Raw genomic sequence first — 22,311 nt, 5'->3', positions numbered from 1 at the left:
ACCTCAACTTGAAATTAGACTCAACTTGAGTACAGATGAAAAAGGTTTGGCACAAGCATTGGGCATGTAGTCAATGATCAACCAGCCTGCCCATTGGCAGATGGACATTTGTGGTCGACCAATGTTATGGGTCCCCCCTATGGTGTGAACCACATCTGGTGAATCCCTCTTGGTCACTGGCAGGGTGCTGAATGGCCCTTCTGCTCCTGAATTGGGCATCAGGACAGGAAGTGCCATCTTCTACAATCCTTTAAGCGGATTTCCCCATGGTATGGGGGGCATCCCTGCCCATCCACACTAGAGACCCAGCCCAGTGCTTCTTACACCCGAAAGTTGTGATGATTGCTGTGAGGCAGGCAAAACCTGCAGACGCAGCCATTCGGTCTGTAGGCAAACAGCGACCTACACTAACCCATAAGAAGGTCTGAAACTTCAGTTGTCTCATTCCCTTTGGACAACTATATAACCACAACAAAGTAGGAAGGGTGGGAGGGGAAGGCACACGAAGACTGGAATGCCAAATCCACTGCTCACCCCACCTATATGCTCTCAGAACAGACCAGGATAGGTGAAGTCTTCACTCAGGTCTCCTGTGAAGCCCCACCCTTCAGGAGCCTGGCTCAATTGCCAACTGGCCCCTGAGGTTTTGTGTGTTTTTCCTGGCCCCTGGCATGGCTGTGAGAGCTGGAAAACCACCCCACCTATCACACCAAGTCCAGGATCACCATCAGCACATCACTGCAGTGTGCTACAGCTGCTACTCCCAGCAAAGCAGTGGTAACAGGAGTTCTGTCCCATCCCATTCCAGCTACAAAATCATGTTGGAAAGATGGTTGTACCCCACCACACAGGTTGGTACTGTGAATTCTACAGGATAATTGTGCACTACTTGTTAAAGGGCAAATAACTTTCATCTCTGTAGCTTACATGGAAAATAATAAGGGCACACTGTAACTATTTCATCTTAAGAAACTCTTTTTGCGGTGTAATTTATACTACGTTTGCCTGTTGTTTTAGGCACAAAATATATCTGCAGGGAGATTGTATTATCTTTGTGACTTGAGACAGCTGAATGTGGCATGTGATCCATAGATTGGTCCCTCTAGGTGTGTTCTGTTTGTGATAAAGGGAAGGGAGTTGGCATTGTATGGGTGAATTCACCACTGACAAGTTATACAACTGCTACATGAATTTGAGTACTTTGGTATTGAAAATATTCACTAAGATTTACAGAAAAATAAAAAATCTCCTTGCGAATTCATATTTAGTGATATTCTGGGCCTACAATTTGCAGTACAATGCTATGCATATCTACTGAGATAAGTTCTGTTGTACTCAGTGGGATGTAATAACTGCTAATTAAGTATAGGATTGCAGCCTTAGTCATAGCTGCCAAGTCTCCCGTTTTCCCTGGGAAACCCCCGTTTTTACTTACCTTTTCCCGGTGGTCCCCCGTATCACTTCGTCTCCCGTTTTTCTCCGTTATTTTCTCCTGCCGGTGGCCATTTTTTTTCTTTCTGATTTGCCCTTCTATGGGCACAAAAAATGGCCGCCGGCGGCTTCAAAAGTCGCATCTACGCATGACCGGAAGTGCGTAGGTGTGACTTCCGGTGTCGGCGGTGACCATTTTGGTGCCCATAGATGGGCGGGGCGACACCGGAAGTTGCGTCAACGCACTTCCGGTCATGCCCAGAAGCTACTTTTGAAGCCGGCGGTGGCCATTTTTGGTGCCCATAGAAGGGCAAAGCGACACCAGAAGTTACGTCGACGCAACTTCCGGTGTCACACGACTGCCAGTCCCGGATTCTGCAGTCCGGGACTTGGAAGGTAAGGCCTTAGTCTATATTCATGGAATGACAGAGAACATAGGGTCCCTTTAGATATCATCATACCTTTATTTTTAAGTCGGAACCCACCGGCACTCAGTTCTGGCATCTCTCAGGTGGACACCATTTCCATTGTAAGAGAACAAAAGAGTTCTGAAACGCCTTTCCCTAGAAAAACAGCACTGGATATTATATAATACATCGTCTACAGCACCTTAGCCATGCTTTCCTTATCCGGATTCTTCAATAAGTACTATTGTGATTTCCACCCTTTAAAAAAAATTAACTATGTCATTTGTGATGTTTTGCTACATATTTTGTCTGCCATGCTGGTACCTTCATTAGATGCTTATGGCTGAAACATGTCCAGGGTGCAATTGGATGATATTCAAGCATTCTTACTGTGAAACATAAAACTAAAGTAGAATCATTCAGTTTTGTAACATAACAAGACAAGTAGGTATAACTTTAAGCCCCAATACACTGTGTTTGGGTGAAGTATGTAGTCTGAGCCCTTTTAGGATGGGTGGAGAGCCCAAATAGTGTTAAAATTTCAGAAAATACTGGAGTTTGTAAACATTTACAAGGTGTTTTTTTTAAAAAAAATAACAAAAATACCTGAAGACACAATAGGTTTTCTGTGTTCTAAATATATTCTGTCTGGGTTTAATGATTCCAAATTATATACTGTAGTCTGTCACATTCCGCTTTGCATTGTACAGTCTGTGACAGAGTGAGTTGCTGGCAGGACCTGAAAATCTGAAGCCTAGCTGTGCTTTCACTTGACTAGGGGAATCTAAGTAACAAATTGGCTTGAAAGGAAATTCTTCCCCTCCTCCACTGCTTGCACAGTTGCCAGGTTTTTGCTTTTGTCTCTTGTCTCCTGGTTCTTGTCTCTTGGTTTTTTTGTTTGTTTGTTTTAAAATAAGGACAGTGACTTGTAGTAGCAAAACAAAAAGTACATTGCCTAGCTCCTGGAGAGGAAAACAGCTTAATAATCAAATGAAAAGGGAAGGGAAGACGGCAGATTCATTTTGCAAGTAACAGTAATAAAATACATCTTGTAGAAATATCTGTTAAATATGCATGTTTTTAGGGATTGATGTGGCACTGAAACAGCAACAATGTGGAAGAGTAAAAGCATGGCTCTGATCTAAAAAGCTGAGAACCTAGAACAGGAGATCTTACAGGCCATTATGAGTCTTAATCAAGACACCTGTAGGAAATGGTATACTGTGGATCATGTTTTGCATTCCAGCACCAAATATTCCTGAAGAAAGAAAGAAGATGGTGGTGGACAAAATGTTCTTAATCTGGTTTGTGTCATTTCACAAGTGTTTTGTGCAGACTTTTTAAAGGGGTGGGTGGGAAATCCTTTGAAAATCTGCAAACACCTTTTGTTCTCTAAACCAGCACTTACCTGACCGTGTGAGCTGGTTGCATATTAGGGGAAATTATGGATCCAGGCCCTACCACAGCATCAGAAGTTAATCTTGAAAGTATATTGAGGGGAAGAGACAGAGAAAACATAGATGGAAACCTGGCAGCTTGCTTTGATCTTTCTGGGTTACTGCAGGCATGAAGTGTGGATTGAGGGATGTCTTTAGGGGAGAAATGATCAAATTTATTTTATTTCAAGAAAACAGCTTTTAATCATATTTCAAAAACAGTACTGCAGCAAACTTTGGAAACCCTATTAAGGCATAACCCCACAATGCAACTATCCTTATAATACTTGGCCTTCTGCGTAGCACCCAAAGGGAGAGTCATTCATATTCACTGGGGAGCAATATACAAGTTCCAAATGTGTCTCTAAATTGCCTATTTCACTGCCAACAATCTGTAAAAATTCCTCAAGCAAAAACTGCTTTTCAGCACAAAGCATTGTGCAGGGTTTGCACTCATAGACTTTTCAAATAATTCTTTCTGATTTAGTTCCATCTAACCCCACTGAACTTTTTGGTGGGAGCATATGTTAAATCTACAAGCCTACTGGAATTAAACTGTTAATTAAATCCGTCGCAAATTAAACTATTGGCAAGCAGCAGTCACATTAATGTCTGCATATAGTGAGGGGTTTTGAAGATCTCGGAACAAATTGGGCTGAAGCCTTGGAGTCATTTGTTTTAGTACACGGATCACCATATTCTCTCTTGGAAATAAAAAGCGCTCTGCAGATTCATACCTATGTCCATTTTGACTTTGCCATCTCAAATTGCTACAATGAGGCAGTGGGATATCTAAGATTAAAACTGATCTCTAAAATACTCCTATGTCTCAACTGATTACTTGAGAGGAGAGTTTCATGCTTCCCCAAAAATAAATCTGTATCAATTAAAGCTGATTTGCAATCTGTATCAATTAGTCATTTCCCCCTCACATTTGCAATTTATTCTGCAATTTATTTGTTATGGTTTGTTTGTTTTATATATTCTGTTTTTTGTTAGTCATAGGGGAAAGGTATGCAGTTTTTCAAGCTTCTTTTCTTAGTCATAAGGGCTAAGCCCTTTTTCCTTTAAAAAAAATGAAAGCAAAGATATTCTGTAACCTGGATTCTGTGCCAAATGCCACATTCTGTGCTTTTTACACTTCCCTTTTAGAATTTCTGGTGTATGCTGAGCCTTCTTAGTTGTAGGACTATTCTCATCAAACAGCTATAGGGATCAGACCAATGGTCCATCTAGTCCCATGGGAACTGGACTTGCTAATGGCAGCACTCTGCCCACCTGCAGTTTCCAGCAACTGGTATTCAGAAGCATAATGTGTCTAACAACAGAGGGAGAACATAGTCATCATGGCGAGTACCCATTGACAGCCTTGTCCTCCATGAATTTGTCTAATACTTTTTAAATGTTGGTGGCCATTACTGCCTCCACGGTGTTCTGTTGCACCAGAAGTGGTTTAGTCATGCTGGCCTCATGACCCAGAAAGCTATCTGTGGACAAAGGCCGGCTCCTTCGACCTGAAAGCGAGATGAGCGCCGCAACCCCATAGTCACCTTTGACTGGACTTAACTGTCCAGGGATCCTTTACTTTTTTACCTCTTTAAAGAGAGGGGTTGGTGGTTGTTGATAGTTACATTTTTATTTTTATTTTAAATAACACACAAGCACACATACCCAGAACAATGCTGTGCCATTTTTCAAGTTTTGCTATGCTCTTGACTTGGCTACTTGCCCTTGAACTGTGAAAATTGTTTTGATATTGTCATGGATGATCTCAACTTGTTTATATATACATATACTCATATACACGTGCATAATTGCTTTAGAACTAATTAAACTCTGCAATCAGTTTCTATAGCAACCTTTCCATTAATACAAATAATCTTTAAACGCTCGAGTCTTACTTAACAAAAATGTAGCCATGTAGATATTCATTTTCTTTAGAACAGATGCTTGGCCAAGTTCAGCCTTTTAATAGAAGTTTAAGTGATAGTCTGGTAGGATGGTGTGGGAGCAGTTGGAACCAGATTTTTAAAATGTTGATCGCCAGTCCCTTTGTGACCCCCCCCAAAAAAACCCACTTTAACATACAGCCAGATTTCATTAATCAAGGCCAGAGTGAGAGATGCAATATTTAAAGCACCACACAATTTGAGAGAGCAGAAATAGAAATCTATTAAGGCGTATGCCTATATCACCTAAAAGATGCAGGTTCTTTAGGCCCTTCCCAACAGTCTTGCAAGACAAGTGGATTCCTTATCCTTGGGGCTTTCCCTTGAACCAGTGGTTCCCAACAGGTGGTCCGGGGACCCCCAGGGGTCCGCGAGCTATGCCAGAGGGGTCCTCAAGATCCTATTAGAATAAAAAATATATTAAATATATTTTGTATAATAACAGATTTTTTGTTTTGGCCGCTTCCTGCATGAGCAGAGTCTAGCGCAAAACTAGAATTAGATAGAGGCAGTAGTTCTGCTGTATGCCGCAAGGACTACAAGAAACTTGGAGATAAGGCAATGAAAAAGATCCTTCCATTTGCAACCACATATCGGTGTGAGCAAGCATTTTCTTCCATGTGTTTCATGAAAAACAAATATAGGAATTGGCTCGACATGCGGTCGGATTTCAGAGTGAAAGTTTCAAGTTTGGAACCTAATATTTCAGAAATAATGGACTCAAAGGACAGATTTAACTCATCTCATTAAGAACTGAAAATTAAAACTAACTGTATACTGATGGAGTACTCTGTTGTAACTGTAAAAAACGTATAAATATAAAATATAAAAAGTCTCTTAATTTGGCTCTCACTTTTTAATTTTAGGATTAGGAATTAATGGGGGTCCTTGTCACAATAGCGGCTCGATGAGGGGTCCTCGAGAAAATTTTGTTGGGAACCCCTGCCTTGAACTATTGTGCAAAGGAAAATTCATTGCTAGCATGGAGAAGCAGTCAAAAATTGCGGTGCTACTTAAGCCCTGCAAGGATCCCTCTCTGAAAATTGCAATAAGTAAGAAAGACACTAATTTATCAGTGCCTTGGTTTAGTGATTAAATCTGTCTATATGCCAATACATTTAGAGGGTGTGTGTTTGTGAAAGAGAGAAGAGAGATGAGAAGCGCCTCTTGTAAGATTGCACCTGCTAGCTAGCAAGCTCTGTCCAGCTTGCTGTGTGGTGTATTAGGCCGTGGAACAAGCCATTTGCTTGTGTCTCCACAGATTTTCTTTCTAAGCTCCATAGGGCAGTTTAGTAGTACTGTGATCACAGACACATTTCCCATGAGCCAAGAGCCGATGTATATGACTTGTATTTGATATGGTGACCTTTCATTTTCTGTTAAAAATGGATGTTGTGATATATATATCCCTCACACTTTAACTCCGGTACAGAAGGCAATTATTGGTTTGTGTGAGACAAAATCAAATCAGCATGAAATGTCAGTTGTCTGAAGGCTAGATGACATGTTACAGAAGGCAATGGGGAAACATGTGCAAATCTTCTGTGTCTGCTTCTGCAATAATATGAAACTCATTGTTTTGACCTACAGTGAGATTTGTGAGCTGCAGTCTCACAGGTATGTGAATGACTCCTGCAAGTGGGTAGATCACTTTATTTTGGTGTTTCTCAATTCATTCATGTCCCATTCCAGCATTAAAAACACTCAAAGACTTTCATTTGAATAATATTTAAATATGTATTTTTGAAAGTGCTTTCTCACAAGATTCACATTTCTAAACGTTTGCTTCCGAAAATACAAATTTCTCACCATATCTTATGTAAGGATAACTACACATAATTCCATGAGATGAGATCAGTGCATATCAGAGTTTGCAGAGAATGAGTTCCTCAAGGCCCTCCCTACTTCTTGTATTCAGGTCTCTGTGCCACCTGTGACTAAGATCTGATTGGGCCACCATATCTTGAGAGTTCAACAGTTTAATAACAGTCATGTCAAGAATTTGTTGTCATATACCGCCCAAGTTGTGACCTGAGTTGTCCTAAACTCTGCTGAAATCAGTGGGACATTTCCCAAGTAAATCAATTTGGTAAAGGCACCTGCAGTTTTACATAGCTGAAATTCAGGGATGACATGCTGCTTGAGTTTCAACTTCTCACCCTGGAGTCCTGGTACAGTAAATAAGTAGCAGCCTAAAATTTAATTTGGTGTCTAAAAACAAGCTGATTGTCAGGGATGAGCCAGAGGTTTCAAGTTTCCCAGAGGGAGGGGGAGACGCAGGGTTGGAGGAAGGAGGAGGTGTGCCCGAGGGGGGATAAGGAGGAGAGAGTTATTGAAGTCAGTCTAGAGGAACTGACAGGGAGGGATATAGAGCCAGGGAGTTCACCGGAGCAAGAAGGGTTAAGTTCCGGTTCAGAATTGGGAGAAGGTTTAAGTCAGCTCTCGTGAGGCGTGTAGAGAAGAGGAGGGGCGAAAGACTGAGCTGGAAGGGCAAACACAAGCCTCAGCAGAGATCTGAGCTGAGTGACTCTGATGAATGATCATTATGTGCTAATGACCGGTTGTAAATACTGTAAATAAAGGCTATAAAAATGTCAGGAGACACTCGTGATTGTGTGAAGAGAGGAAGCCCTGTCAGCCCTGACACTGATTAACTTTGATTTCCTGTTTGCATTTCAGATCTGGCAGTGTGGAGGCTCATTGGAGATTGTAACATGTTCACATGTTGGTCACGTCTTTCGAAAAGCTACACCTTACACATTTCCTGGTGGTACCGGTCATGTAATTAACAAGAACAATAGACGGCTTGCAGAGGTATGGATGGATGAATTTAAAGATTTCTTCTATATAATATCCCCAGGTAAGGAAGTATTTCATGATAAGCATGGCATAGTAGAAATGGTGTGTGTGTGTGTGTGTGTGTGTGTGTGTGTGTGTGTGTGTGTGTGTGTGTGGTTTAATGCATAGGATTTATTGTACTACCTAATTCAGTCTTAGCACATCAGGAGGAGGTACATTCTTTAAGTATAAAACCAGAACAATTTCAGGATTGCTTTGTAAAACAGTGGCTTTAGCAAGCTTCCAAATTGCCAATATGTCTTTGGCTTTTTCTGTATTTATACAAGACTAGGTAGAATATAAAAGAGTTCCATTGGTCTTGCATAGCTCTTTTGCATATTAGTTCTGGGGTACACATGTAAAGTAGGAAATATTTTAAAAGATTTTAAATGCTAGTCTTCTACAGCTGAATCCAGTCTTTTCCCTTTTCATTTTCCAATACAAATGCAGTTTTTGGGTAGGGTAGACAGTTTTATTTAAAAACAATTATTGTAGAAATAACTTTTTAAATAAATAAATAAATCCCAACAACAAATCCCATTGGCACCACTTTTGAATCCAATGTTGACATATGATGTCAGGGAGGCTGAGGATATTGTGAATTATGAAGGATCCAATCCTTTGCCCTCATCCCCGGGAGTAAACCCCTTTAAACCCATTGGATGTTATCTCTGAGTAGAATGTATAGGATTGTGCTGTAAATGAACACTTTTACACAGAGTGCTGATTGAAAGCTAGAGATAGGCAAAGTATGCTCACACATAACTAGGAATAGTTTTGGTTCAATTTTAACTTAACATGCAAATGTAGAGCAGTCCCAAAGCTGGGTAAAGCCGAGTTGAGTGACTGTTGGGGACAATGTAAACTCTGCTCTGCTTTCTGCCCAGACACTGAGGTCCAGCACCGAGGGCCTTCTGACAGTTTCCTCACTGCGAGAAGCCAAGTTACAGGGAACCAGGCAGAGGAATGCCCTCCCATCAGATGTCAAAGAGAAAAATAACTACCAGACTTTTTGAAGACATCTGAAGGCAGCCCTGTTTAGGGAAGCTTTTAATGTTTAACAGACCATTGTATTTTAATATTTTGTTGGAAGCCACCCAGACTGGCTGGGGAAACCCGGCCAGATGGGCGAGGTATTATTATTATTATTATTATTATTATTATTATTATTATTATTTCTGAAAGGGATACCCAGCAGTAGGGTGGCATTCATACTGTCAATACCCCTCCCTCAGTACACCTATGGAAAGATCCATGCTTATAGATGTTTCATCAGCAGTTTTAACCTAGTGATGCGTGTGGTGAGGAAGGGGTAGTGTGTAGGGTGATGCAGAGGATCCTGAGCTCCCTAATTCACTCAACACCCCCCCCCTCAGAAGAGCCCAAATGTATGCCAGTTCCATGGTTGGTATAGTAAGTTCTCTTCCACAGGAGTCAATGGGAAGATAAATCTCTTTTTGAATGGTGGAGAGGAGGGAAAAGCCACTCCTACCATCCTGCCTGTGGCCATCTGGAAGGACATTGAATGTGACAATTGTTCTGCCACGGAATTGCTCCTCCGCCAAAGAATTCTTCCTAAATGTAATTTTTGCTTTGATATTCAGCTTTTCATAAGTTTATTTAACATTAAACTGGTAGTTATTTTTTATTTTTTAAAAATCTAGAATTTCCTTTGCATATCCTTGATGCAGTTTAAGATTCTTGGAAAAATTGTTCTCTTTGCTTCAAGATCCCTAATGTAGCAGATAACTTTAAGTAAGGCTGAAACCATTCTTTAGTAAGTTTCCAACATTTTCAATGGAAAGTGTGTGGTTCTTTCCTTGATCAAAGACAAGAATTGGAAACTTCAAATTGTAGCTTTGATCAGGAATAAAATAACTGTATTTATCTGAAGTGCCGGTTCTCTGGTAATCGTTGCTTTCTTCCCTATATTTCAAAGGACACTTGATTGGAGGGAACTAGGTTTTTTGGCGGGGTTGTAAGATGTTATCAGCTTCATGAGCCAAGGCCTTTAAAGGAGAGAAAAGAGAGAGACGTGCACCTTTGTTAGGTTTGTCTGTAGTTATTCATGAAGATATGCTACAGATTAACATAATAAGGCCACAAGCCATGTAGTTAAAAACCTGTCACATACCTTTCTTCACAAAAGGAAGCTTAAAATGTCACATGCAAGAACATGCACTTCTATGTGTCTGTTTTATTTTACTGTGGATGACATATATACCTTTCATTTTTGTACTGAAAAAATAAAATAATAATCCCTAAAGATAGGGATAGGCAGTGTGGTACCATCCAGGTATTGTAGATTCCAGCTCCATCAGTTCCAGCCAGCATAGCCAATGGGATTATGAGAGTAATAATAATAATAATAAATTATAAATTATATACTGCCCTTCATCCATAGGAGCCAACTCCTGAGGTCAAGGTCCCTTCACCCCCCTTAAAATATTTGAGGGGCACCCCCCCCCCCCCGAGTATTTTATTCAAGTTTCTTCATCTACCCATAGGTGCCAACTCCCAGATTGAAAAATCCGGAATCGGCATCAGCGCAGCACCGGAAGTCGCGCTGCGGCCATTTTGCAACTGGGCAGAGCAGCACCGGAAGTCACTTCTACGCATGCTCTGCCCATTTCCAAAATGGCCGCAGTGCCAGAAATCGCTTCTGCGCATGTCCAGAGACTCCAGACATGCGCAGAAGGAGCCTTCCCCAGGCCGGTAAGAATCCGGGGGATTTATGGGGTTTTTTAAAATCTGGGCTGCCAGCGGGAAACGGCTGGAAAAACGGGGGTTTCCCGGGGAATACGGGAGACTTGGCAGCTATGCATCTGCCCTGCCTTCATCTGAGGAACACAGGGTGGTTTACAACATAAAAATACATACCAGAGTAACAAACAAAAACAATACCCCCTGCAGTTTTAAAGGCCGTAGATTGTTTAATTAGCTGAAGCCCTGGGAGAAGAGGAATGTTTTTGCTTGGTGCCTAAAGATATGTAATGAAGGTTATGTATACATATAAAGATATGTAACAAATGAACTTTATTAGTTGCCTTTCTTTATGTACACATGGTGCTAGGGCTAGCATCATACAAGGTGAGGCAACCATCTTTAGACAGCAGATGGTAGGCATCAGTAGAGGGTGTTGAATCACCACTTACTTGGATTCATGTTTTTAATCAGAGTTCAGAAGGTACTTCCAGTTGGATTTTCTGCTACAGGTGTCAAAATGCATGGAGTCCTTGGAAGTACTGTTTAAAATTGAATCATAATTCTTTCTCTGCCTTGTCTATAATTAGCTTCCCGCTTTACCTGCTGTCTTTGTCTTCAATAAATGTAGGCATCATTCTGTTATTCAGTCTGTTATCACAAAAAAATCCCATTTAATATTAATTTGGTGCTTGGAAAGTAGGATGAGCTTACAACTCTGCATGTTGTATAATGCAAAGTTTAATTGTAATTGCTTTTGTGATGCTCTTCTATTTTGATTAAGTTTTTAATTATGTGTGGTTTAGAACAGTGTCAGGTTTCTAAAGCAGGGGGTAAAGGTCAGATTCAATAATTACTTCAGAAACAAAGCAAATGCTTTAGGCTAACAAAGCAGATATTGAATTTTATTTTTTTATAAAACAAAAAGCTTTCAGGATTATTAAGAGACAATGATTAATTATAAAGCTATGTTCCTTTGTAAGTGTTTACCGTGAGCAAATTAAAGGAAATGTCACTCACTTTTCAACGTCCTCCTTGCTTCACCATTTTACAGCACAATCCTATACATGTTTATTTAGAACAGGGGTCCCCAAACTAAGGCCTGGGGGCCGGATGCGGCCCACGTGAGCCAATTGTGCAGCCCCCAATGACCCCCACCGGCGCCCGCTCTTACCAGCGTGGCGCGGCGCGGTTGCCCATCTCTGGCTTGGCTCGACGCCAGAAATAGCTTGTGCGCATGCGCGGGCCGGAGGATGAGGGAACGTGCTCCCATACGCACATGCACAAGCTATTTCTGGTGCCGTGCTGCGCCAGAAAAAGCGGGTGTGCGCCAGAGGAACCAGCCCAAAGCCAGGTAAATTTGGGGACCCCTGATTTAGAAGTACACCTCACTGAGTTCAGCTCGGCGTATTCCCAAATAAAAGTGCAGAGGATTGAATTCCTAAACACACAGAGTAGGGAGTAAGCTCCATTGGAAGCCTGGGATAGCTCAGTTGGTAATGCATGAGACTCTTAATTTCAGGGTTGTGGGTTTGAGCCCTACGTTGGGGAAAAGATTCCTGCACTGAAACGCACCAACCTCAGCTAGGCACTTTAAGGAGGGTTGGTTGCCAAAATATTCCAGGGCAGAGAGTGTGGGTTTATTTCCCCCCTACAGTTTAAATGTCACTGTATCTTCTGGTGGCTTTGGTGGTAGCAGCAGTAACAACTCTGACCGTTGTCATGCATCTTCTCTAGTTCACAGGAATGACACAAGAGTTAGAATGCTGAGAGAGAGGCAGGGAGGGATATCTTTGCCATAATTGACAGATTTCTCCACAACACAAGATGATAGTATAATTCTCAAGGCACCCTGGGAGTGAAACATGGCAGCAGCTGGAGTCACTTTTAAATGATAAATGTGTCTCCACCAAAAGAAAATTAATAAATCCGGGGGGACAAAATCACCATTTGAAATGGTTGCTGAAATTCCCCTACCAAATTCACCAACTGCAAGTAAGCATATGTTGCCATTTGTATGCCTCAATAAGATTCTCAAAATCCCTCCAAAGTGAATTTTGCTTACAGCAAAATTCAGTAGTGACTCAAATAATAGGAAGCAAAAATAATTTGGGGAGAAAATGAGTCATTGCTGATTATTTTTGTCACACACCTCAGAATTCATGCACAAAGCCAACCTGGGGGCAGGGGAGTATACCATGCATATTTTATATTTAAGTGGGTATTTTATTTCAGATAATTTTTTAAAAAAATGTTATTACGGACTACCAGACATTTGAAATAAGCAGGCAAACAACTGAATAAATAATTGATGGCACTGCCAATTTTCTCTTTGAATGGTAGGTAGAAAATGCATGAAAGACAACTTTTCTGTTAGAAAACATACTGAATAGAAGCTCTTTGGAATGTTTTCGTTCCCCAGAAATACTTTCCATTTTGTGTCACAGAACTTTCTGAGTAAGATGAAGCAGAAGTATTGTTCAAATGCCTTTTTGAACAGATTTATACAGACTCTAGGTAATATAATACCATCCAAATGAAGAAAACTGTGGTTAGTGTTAACTTCCATACCATGCCTCCAGCGCCTTCGTTTGCTCAGTTTAGGCATCATGGCAACTATGGTTAGAACAAACGAGACCAGGAGGAGGAGATCTGTGCTCATAGCAGGAGAGGAGATTACCATGGCTCATTCCCAATCTCAAAACTATGGTTACAAGACTGGAAATATGATACCTGGATTTCATTTTGGGTTTCCCCCCCCCCCCCGTCTTTAGTCTACTTTTATTTTAACTTTTTGATACATGGATTTCTGGGCATCAATTCCTATGTGAGCACTTGAAAAGTTAAATATATTTGGAAAAACTTGCACATAGTTTTATTAATTTATTGTTGTTGTTTTTGTGGCTACTATGATATGCTTATAACTTTTGTACTTTTGGAGCCACTGTAAACTTATTGAGGAAGAGGCGTTTTAATAAATCAAGTTTGACGTTTAAACGTTACACTTTCTCTGGTTTTCTGTGAGACGCTTCCAGAAGCAAGGGTTGTGTGGAAAGGCAGAAATCTTTTCTTTAGTTTGTTTACTACTGCTTGCTCATTCGTTCAGATCCTTTCCGAGGCAAGCAACACTATTATACAGGATGGTGAAAAGAGGAAAGGAATTGAAGCTATTACTCAAGGGGGAAATGGTGCTTAGAATAATTGTACCCTTCTGCCTATATCTGTTCTATTTTCTGCTGGAGAATGTGTGTAGGCATATCTTTCCCTTCATTACTTGCATGTAACACAATGTACTCCTCTGGGAAGCTTTATGCCTATCTCAGGGCAATGCCTGCTCACATAGCTTGCATCTATATATTTTATTTAAAAGTTCTCATGAAAAGCTTTCCAAAGATCACGTGATTTTTGAAGCCATCATCTTTGCTGGGAATATTCTGTATGTAGTTATGGCTTCATTGCATAAAAACCTGAGGCAAGCATCTGTAGAGTAGCCAATCTTTTTTTCTTTTTGGAAATTGCATTTGTATACCATGATGAAGTATATACATCCAGCAGCCGACCTGAGGCATCTGTATTGCAATCACCTGGAACTCAATACACTTGCTCCCAAAAGTTGTGCTTGCAAGTTCAAGTTGAGACAGATGTCCCTTTAGGGCATAATCAAGGTTTTAAAAGCTAGCCCTTTATTGCAGCTCAGGAAGAGAATTTCTAACACCGAGAATAGATGGGCAGTTGGACACTACCTAGAAATATGAGTATTCTGCATTTCTAGACCTTCTAAACAATAACAAGGGAAAATATCATGCACTGAAATGTTTCACTATATTGGAAAGTGGACTTTATTGCCTTAGAGAAAACCTTTTAAAGAACCATGATTCTGGGAATGAAGCTGCTGAGGGCTGTTTTTACGTTGCTTAGTTTGTGCGAGAACAAAGCAGTAACCTTGCCGAGCATAATAGTCTATATTTAACAGTGTCTCCGAAATGTGTGCTAACTCTTGGTTAGTGTGATTAAGCTGGCCAGTGGAAGGATATTTTGATTAGCTGAATAGCAAAGATCCGTTTTAACTGAAATTTATCCTGCTGCAATGTGTATTAAGGACAAAAATTGAAATTACTGAGGTTTGTTTTTAAAAGTGGTTATGAAGGCTTGTGTGAATGGAAATGACCTCTTGGTTTGCTGATATTATATTGATTGAAAGAATAATAACAGGTGGCTTATTCTTGATTGCTTGCAAGGGATTTTTAGCTTTAGACTCCTGGAAACCTACCTATTTCTTGAAATTTCATATAGTGCCAAGGCTTGTACAATCTAAAGACATTTTGCAGCATTTAGACGTTTTAACGAAGCACATTTATACTGGCTTCATCAAATATTCCTGAATTTCACAAGGAGTGGTAGGCTTGCACACAAGGATTTTGAATTTGCTGCTGGTACCAATAATCACCCCAATATCAGCACATGGAAAACCAATTTCTTTTTGCTTCAGACTTGTTGCATAGTCCTTTACCTAGTAGTAGCAAAACCCTGTGTGCTTCAGATCACTAAATGTGCCCCATGTGGTGAAATAGAGGTGGAAGAGCAGAACAGGGGCAGTTATGCTTTAAATGGTAGGAAATTTGTTCTACCGCAAAGTTAGCAGGGGAGATGACTATATGCAGCCATGAGACTCACTAGCTGACATTGGAACAGTCACTGCATCTCAGCCTAACCTAGCTCACATGATTGTTGTGGGGATTAAATAAGGAGAGTGAGAACCATGGACTCCACCTTGAGCTTCTTTGAGAAGGTGGGATAGATAAGCAACAAATAAATAAAATAATTTATAAGAACACTAACAGAACAATTAGAAGTTCTGTTCAAACCTCATAATGAGCAGTTTGGGGGAAAATGAAGTTGGAAAACCCAATTCATACAACACTTGCTGACACAAACATCTTCAGGTACATGTTCACTTAGAAAGAGATGCCATGGATCTTTCATGTATGTAACTTGTATAAATTCCTATGGTTGCAGTGGCTTTTCGAAAAGTGTTATTGTGATAATGGGACTTGCTACTATGCAATAACTAGAAACTAGCATTTTGTGATTCACGTATCATTTGCGCATGCTAAATACAGTGGTACCTCTACTTACGAATTTAATGCGTTCCGAACGCACATTCGTAAGTCAAAAAAAATTGTAAGTCGAATCCCATTGGGAGAAAAAATTCGTAAGTCGAAGCAACCCTATCTAAAAATTCGTAAGTAGAAAAAAATCCTATCTAAACCGCATCCAAGATGGTGGATGGAGCTCCGTTCGTAAGTAGAAACATTCGTAAGTAGAGTTATTCGTAAGTAGAGATACCACTGTATGTGTTGTAAGGGTATTTATCATGAGGTAGAGTCTCTTATTGATTCATTTACGAGAACCTATTAAATTAGGTTTGCTTTCTTCCACCCCCCCAAAAAAAACAATTAAAAGTGATTTTGTCTTAAATTATGGTGTAAGTTAGCAGTACGCCACTTACATTATGATGTAGCAGTTTTTGCCTAGTTTGCAAAGGTTCACAAGCTGTAAGTAACGACAAGAAGAAGAAAGAGAGAAAGTTGATTTGGTCTCAAGGGTCTCCATACTTTAAAATCTGCAGAGAAAGTAAATAAAGATGAATCTGAAGGCAGAGGAGGTAGCTGGGAGAGAGAAGTGATGCTGCAAGGGAGCACCAGTGGGATATATAGCTAGAACTGGAGATTGATTCGGGAACAGGTTTTATTTACTGGCATTCAGCTTGCTGAAAAAAATAGAAGGGAGGAAGCTGAAACTCTGCAGTCTTCTGAAGTCTAAAAGTCTATTATTCGCCTTCGCAGAATGGATTGGAGATTAGAGATAAAAACGCATTAATACAAATAAAAGCTACCACTTTCTTTTCAGGGGGAAAAGGGAGGGTTAGATTATTTTCTTTTTGAGACTGCTTTCTTCTCAGAAAGTAACATCTCATTCATTCCAAGTTTTTCGGTGGGACAGAAAACATTGAGTTGTGAGGGTGGCAGGGGGACAAATTGTATTTTGTGCTGGTGCGGAAGAGAGGGGCTTCTGCTGTCCCTGAGAGCCTTCAGTTTGTTCCTGTGAGATGCTGCTGTTGGTGCGCTGGCTTGTTGATTTGGGACAATTAGTCATAAAAGAGAGACTGATTTCAGAGTAAACATGTTTTGGAATCAGACTGTATATATTTGATTGTTTTCACAAATAGTGTTTAAAGTGCTTTGTAATGCAAATGCGAATGTGACGTTACGTTTAATGCCTATTCAAATTGCTCTCCTAGGCTTTCTGTTTCACATTAACAACAGACATATATTTCAGTAAATAGGGTAAGAGAATCTCAGTTTATCTCTAATTTCAGTTAATTTTGAGGAACTGTGCTGCAGCTGATTGTCAACTCCCTTCTGCAACTGTGTTTCTCAAAAGGCATGAAAGAACTGTGTGTTGATTTGACCCTTTATAAACTTCATATGCTGTGTAAACCACAAAATGACACATACACATAGCTTTGTAGTAGTTGCCTGAGATACAGAAAAGGCCCAGTTTGGGTTCAGTCTATGCCCAGCACCCATCATCATTTGCACTTAACAGATTCCTGTTTTTGTTGTTGCTCCCCCATCCCCCAGTTTACTTATTTTATTTATTTATTGCTCTTATATACCAACATTTTCTCCCTAGAGCTCAATGTGGCTTACATGGTCCTCCCTGTCCTCATTTAATCCCACAATAACACTGTGAGGTAGGTTAGGCTGCGAGTAAGTGACGCTGGCCTACGGTCACCCAATGAGCTTCACAGGTGAGTGGGGATTCAGAATCCAGTCTCCTGGGTCCTAGTCCAATACTCTAATCACTACAAGGGATGGGAGTTCTGTGTGCACTTCCCACATCTCAAACTCCCATTAGCTCAAACTCCCATTAGCCAGAACCAGCACAGACTGTGGTCAAGGATGATGGGCGGTCAAGGATAAAGTGCTACAACACCTGGAGGGCCACAGGTTTCCCATACCTGCCTTAAGCAGGTTATCAGAAGGACTGCAAGAACATATCTCAGAAAGGCTGCTCTCTGGCTTGCCGTCAGGATCTATTAGACTGAGAGGCACCAGAGAAAAGAACTTTTCAACCTTTCATTCCATTTTTATGGAGGCTGGTATTGTAGCTGCTGGTTTTTTTATGGGTTTAGTGTTGACTGGCTCTAATTGTATTTTAAATACTGAATAGTTCCCTGTTGTCTTAATTTTGTAAGCTGCGTTGTAAGGATTTTACGCTCAAAAGGCATACATGCATTCAGGTTACAAGTAAATAGGAAGAGCCTGTGTTCTGTAATGGTTGCACACAATAAAATCCTCACTCAGCCATGGAATGCGCCCGGTTGCTGTCTCTGGCCTAACCTATCTCACATGAGTGTTGTGTTAAAGGTATTCCACCTAAGTATCAAAATCCAGTGGAATGTTTACTTTTCTTCTCCCCCACCATTTTGCTTTATCTAGTTTTACTTTCTGTTTTATATTCAAATACCGCATTGGATACACGTGTGTGTGTGTGTGTGTGTGTGTGTGTGTGTGTGTGTGTGTATTTGCATGCCCCATTGCTATGAACTGGATTATTATTTTCACAGCATGATTTACTTCCCCCTTCTTGCATCCTCCCCCTCTGGCTACTAAATGTAAATTTTGTCTTTACTAACCTGAAATGTTCCCCAAGCCCAAGGATTTGCAGTAAGTTTGAATATTGTGAGGGGAGTTTGAAACAGGTTTTCTTCAAGCAATTGCTTTCAAATCATGTCTCAAACACGCTTGTCCTTTAGGCTTCATGAAAATTATCTCTCAAAGGCCACCCATGTCACCTACTATAAGCTGCACTGAATACTTCCTTCGGTTTCTTTCTTGAACAACTTATATATTGCTAACTGCATTTGCCTCAGAATTTCCCCCGCATGCTTTTAATTCCTTTCACCTTATGAAGTAGTGAAATCAGTGGGGTGCATTTGAATGCTTTTGAAGTTTTTATTTTCTCTTGTAGCCTTACTCCCGAGAGTAAGCTGCCTTTGAAGTAAATCAGAACCTACTTTCTGCATTAATATATTTGTATCCACACATAACTTAAAAGTACTTACGGTACTCAGGACTTCTTGTAATAGTGAATGAACTGAACAGCACAAGGAAGGCCAGTCTAAATTTAGCTTTGGTTAGTTCCTGAAGCCATGACATGACAATGTGACACAGAGTCAGGATAGTACTGAACACTTAAGGAAGGAATAAGATGGCCAAGAATCAGTACTTAATCTAGGTGTGATGAACACTTTGTACTTGCCATATATTGGCTTTCCTATTCTGTTTTCTACTCTGCGAAAAAAGTGCACTGAACAAAGACTTTGATCACGCTTTACTGTAATAGAGTTTGAGAGAGAATGAAAAGTGGAAATAGAAATCCACTTTTACTTCTTAGTCAACACCCTGCTCAGTATATCATTGTGCCACTTGTTCATGTAATACTGTGCATTCGACCCCATACTGTAACCCAGGTTTGTCCTATGGTTGACAGCACATGGTTTGTCTAGGAGAGCTAAACCACAATGCTAGATTCAGTTGACATGCTGAGCCAAACTATGGCTTTGCACAGCAGCAGGATGACTGAAAAGGAGCAAAGCAGCCACCATATCCTCTCTGGAAGCTCACTTGCTCACACGTTCATACTAAGCCATGGTTTAGCTTAGCATGACATGCAGGTCAGCCCGTTCACACTGTATGTGTTGTAAGGGTATTTATCATGAGGTAGAGTCTCTTATTGATTCATTTACGAGAACCTATTAAATTAGGTTTGCTTTCTTCCACCCCCCCAAAAAAAACAATTAAAAGTGATTTTGTCTTAAATTATGGTGTAAGTTAGCAGTACGCCACTTACATTATGATGTAGCAGTTTTTGCCTAGTTTGCAAAGGTTCACAAGCTGTAAGTAACGACAAGAAGAAGAAAGAGAGAAAGTTGATTTGGTCTCAAGGGTCTCCATACTTTAAAATCTGCAGAGAAAGTAAATAAAGATGAATCTGAAGGCAGAGGAGGTAGCTGGGAGAGAGAAGTGATGCTGCAAGGGAGCACCAGTGGGATATATAGCTAGAACTGGAGATTGATTCGGGAACAGGTTTTATTTACTGGCATTCAGCTTGCTGAAAAAAATAGAAGGGAGGAAGCTGAAACTCTGCAGTCTTCTGAAGTCTAAAAGTCTATTATTCGCCTTCGCAGAATGGATTGGAGATAAGAGATAAGGCAGCAGGAATGACTTCACTGCATGTGAAAGCAGCAGTTTTGTAAATGTGGTGCCCACCCTATGGAACACCTTCCCGTCAGATGTCAAAGAGATAACCAGTTACATGACCTTCCATGGACAGATTTTTTTTCCTAAGGAGAAAGAAGTGGGAGAAGAAACAGAAGTAAAAAAAAAATGTTTTATTGACCTGTTTGAAACAGCACCATTGGTATGGATAAACTTTTGTCTGTGTGAATATATTAGCTTCCTCCTTCCCTAAACAAAGACCCAGGAAACAGCGAGAAAGCATTGTGGCAATGCATAGAGGGATAAATCCTCATTTCTGTTTCCGAACAACAGAACAAGTTGGTAACTGAGGATAGAGCAACAGCAACTGCACAAATCACTCAAAGTCAGCCATGGTAGTCTATGCTGCTGCCCTTTATCAGACTTCTGAGAAGCAAGCAAACTTTCAGCATTAATCACTTGGTGAGCTGATGGATTCCTAGTTGTTCACTTTTAATCCCTGGATCTGTGTTAATTATCCTACTTTACACTTTCCTATCATATATTTTCTCATCCAACAAATCAACCCACCTGAGTGGGTCGTCAGTTTCTCTAAAGAGCTTTTGCATAGTAATTCTGCTTTCCAGGGCCACCTTTCACTTTGACATTTTGTGGCAGAGATGGGAAACCAGAGACTCAGTCTGACCCTCAGGACTCTTCCCACTTCCTAGTTACAACCATCATTGGTCCTCCTTTGCACCCACCTGGCGTGGTTTTGCCTGGCTGGAATGTGTCTGTGAACTCTGCTTCTTGCTTGTCTGGATGGAGGGTAGAGAGGGATGTTTTAGTGTGTGTAGAAGCAAGCTGGTCCTGTAATTGTAACATTAGCATTCTTAATCCTGCCTATGTCTGCTTCTGGCTCCAACCACCCCTGGCTTGTAGCTTTCAGAAGGCTGCCTACAAGGAAATGTGACCTTTGAACTGACAAAGGTCCTGCACCCTCTCCCATAAGATATTAATGATGAGTGGACATGGTAATAAATACCCAGGTTTAGGGACTCTAGAACCTAAATATAGAGCTGTAGAATAAGTTCTGAGTCACACTGTAACTAGGTACTGTTCAGACTTCAAAATGTATTTGGTCATATGAACCTGAGGAGTTCCAACATGATTGAATTAACATTAGCAAGGCCATCACTCATCTTATTAATGCCTGAACCGTTCTACCCTCACCTCTCTGTTTATTTCTAACCCGTGTCAGTTTCAGATAGTTCTTTAATAATATTAATTCTGTCCCATTCCACCATAAATCTTGAATTAATCCCCCCCCCCGAAGATTCATATTTGAACATTTTCCCACGATATATGCCATTTACCCTGAAATAAGTTCCATTCCAGAATCCCGCACACATTGGCAGAGTGCGTGTTAGGCTGCCGTACCCCTCCTCCACCACTTCTCATGACGTCTTTAGGATTGTTTTGGGGCTACTTCCTTGTTCGGCACTGTGCGCATGTGTGCAACCATGCATCATTCAAACACACCTAAATCAGGATTTGCTTGTTGTTGTTGTTGAGCTTTCGCTGAGGTGTTGTTTTTCTGGCGTAGGCAAAGGCAAACAGCAGCAGCATTGGAGAGCTCAGAGCCGGCAGCATAAAGAATAGCTTTGGGTGTTATGATTAAGCAGCCATGCTGGATAAGCAACTGACTTGTGCGCATATGTTTTTTGCGTGTTCCTAGTGCAATGTGTCTGCTCTATGCTCAGATGGATGAGTCCCATCTGTTTGGATGCCCACACATTTCCATAGTGAAGTTAGGCTACTTCTCTTTTTGCACAATATACAGGAAGCATGAAAAGCAGGTGCATGGGTCAGGTGGGCATCCACTGTTGCCTATTGATTGCACTGCCTGACACAATCCAAAGCATCATTATTAATAGCATTTACAAGGCTAAATATTTGAATCTGAAATCTGTAAATGTTTGTGTATATTATGACAATATATTTTTCTTTCCAAGAGCAATATTGAAATTTAGACAAAATCATCTGCACAACTTAGCATACTGATTTCACTGAACCCCCGTTCACATGAGTAAGATGTGGACATTTTTTGGTGTGAGTCTCTCTCTCTGTGGGTTTTGCATTCCTTGCTGGGAACAGATTTATTCTATTTGAAAATTCATCGAAAGATTTATATATTGTTGAGTCTTGGCTTTTGTGGGAAAACAGTTCCACCTGCTGGATGCTGTGTGTAAAAGTCAGCATTTCATCAAACGTATTTAAG

At 40.7% G+C, this 22,311-nt stretch overlaps 1 protein-coding gene across 2 annotated transcripts in view; it reads left to right on the top strand.

Moving 5' to 3' along the window:
- GALNT13 (polypeptide N-acetylgalactosaminyltransferase 13) overlaps nt 1-22,311 on the top strand; it is a 142,775-nt gene that overhangs the window by 90,651 nt on the left and 29,813 nt on the right. For both annotated transcript variants that reach the window (XM_035131738.3, XM_088661239.1), the window contains exon 8: nt 7,903-8,083. In XM_035131738.3, coding sequence (XP_034987629.1) covers nt 7,903-8,083 — 181 coding nt within the window. The remainder of the gene's footprint in view (nt 1-7,902; nt 8,084-22,311) is intronic.

This window comes from Zootoca vivipara, chromosome 1, assembly GCF_965207765.1.
Source record: "Zootoca vivipara chromosome 1, rZooViv2.hap1.1, whole genome shotgun sequence".
Classification (NCBI taxonomy): Eukaryota; Metazoa; Chordata; class Lepidosauria; order Squamata; family Lacertidae; genus Zootoca; species Zootoca vivipara.
This window is presented reverse-complemented; position numbering and strand designations above follow the sequence as displayed.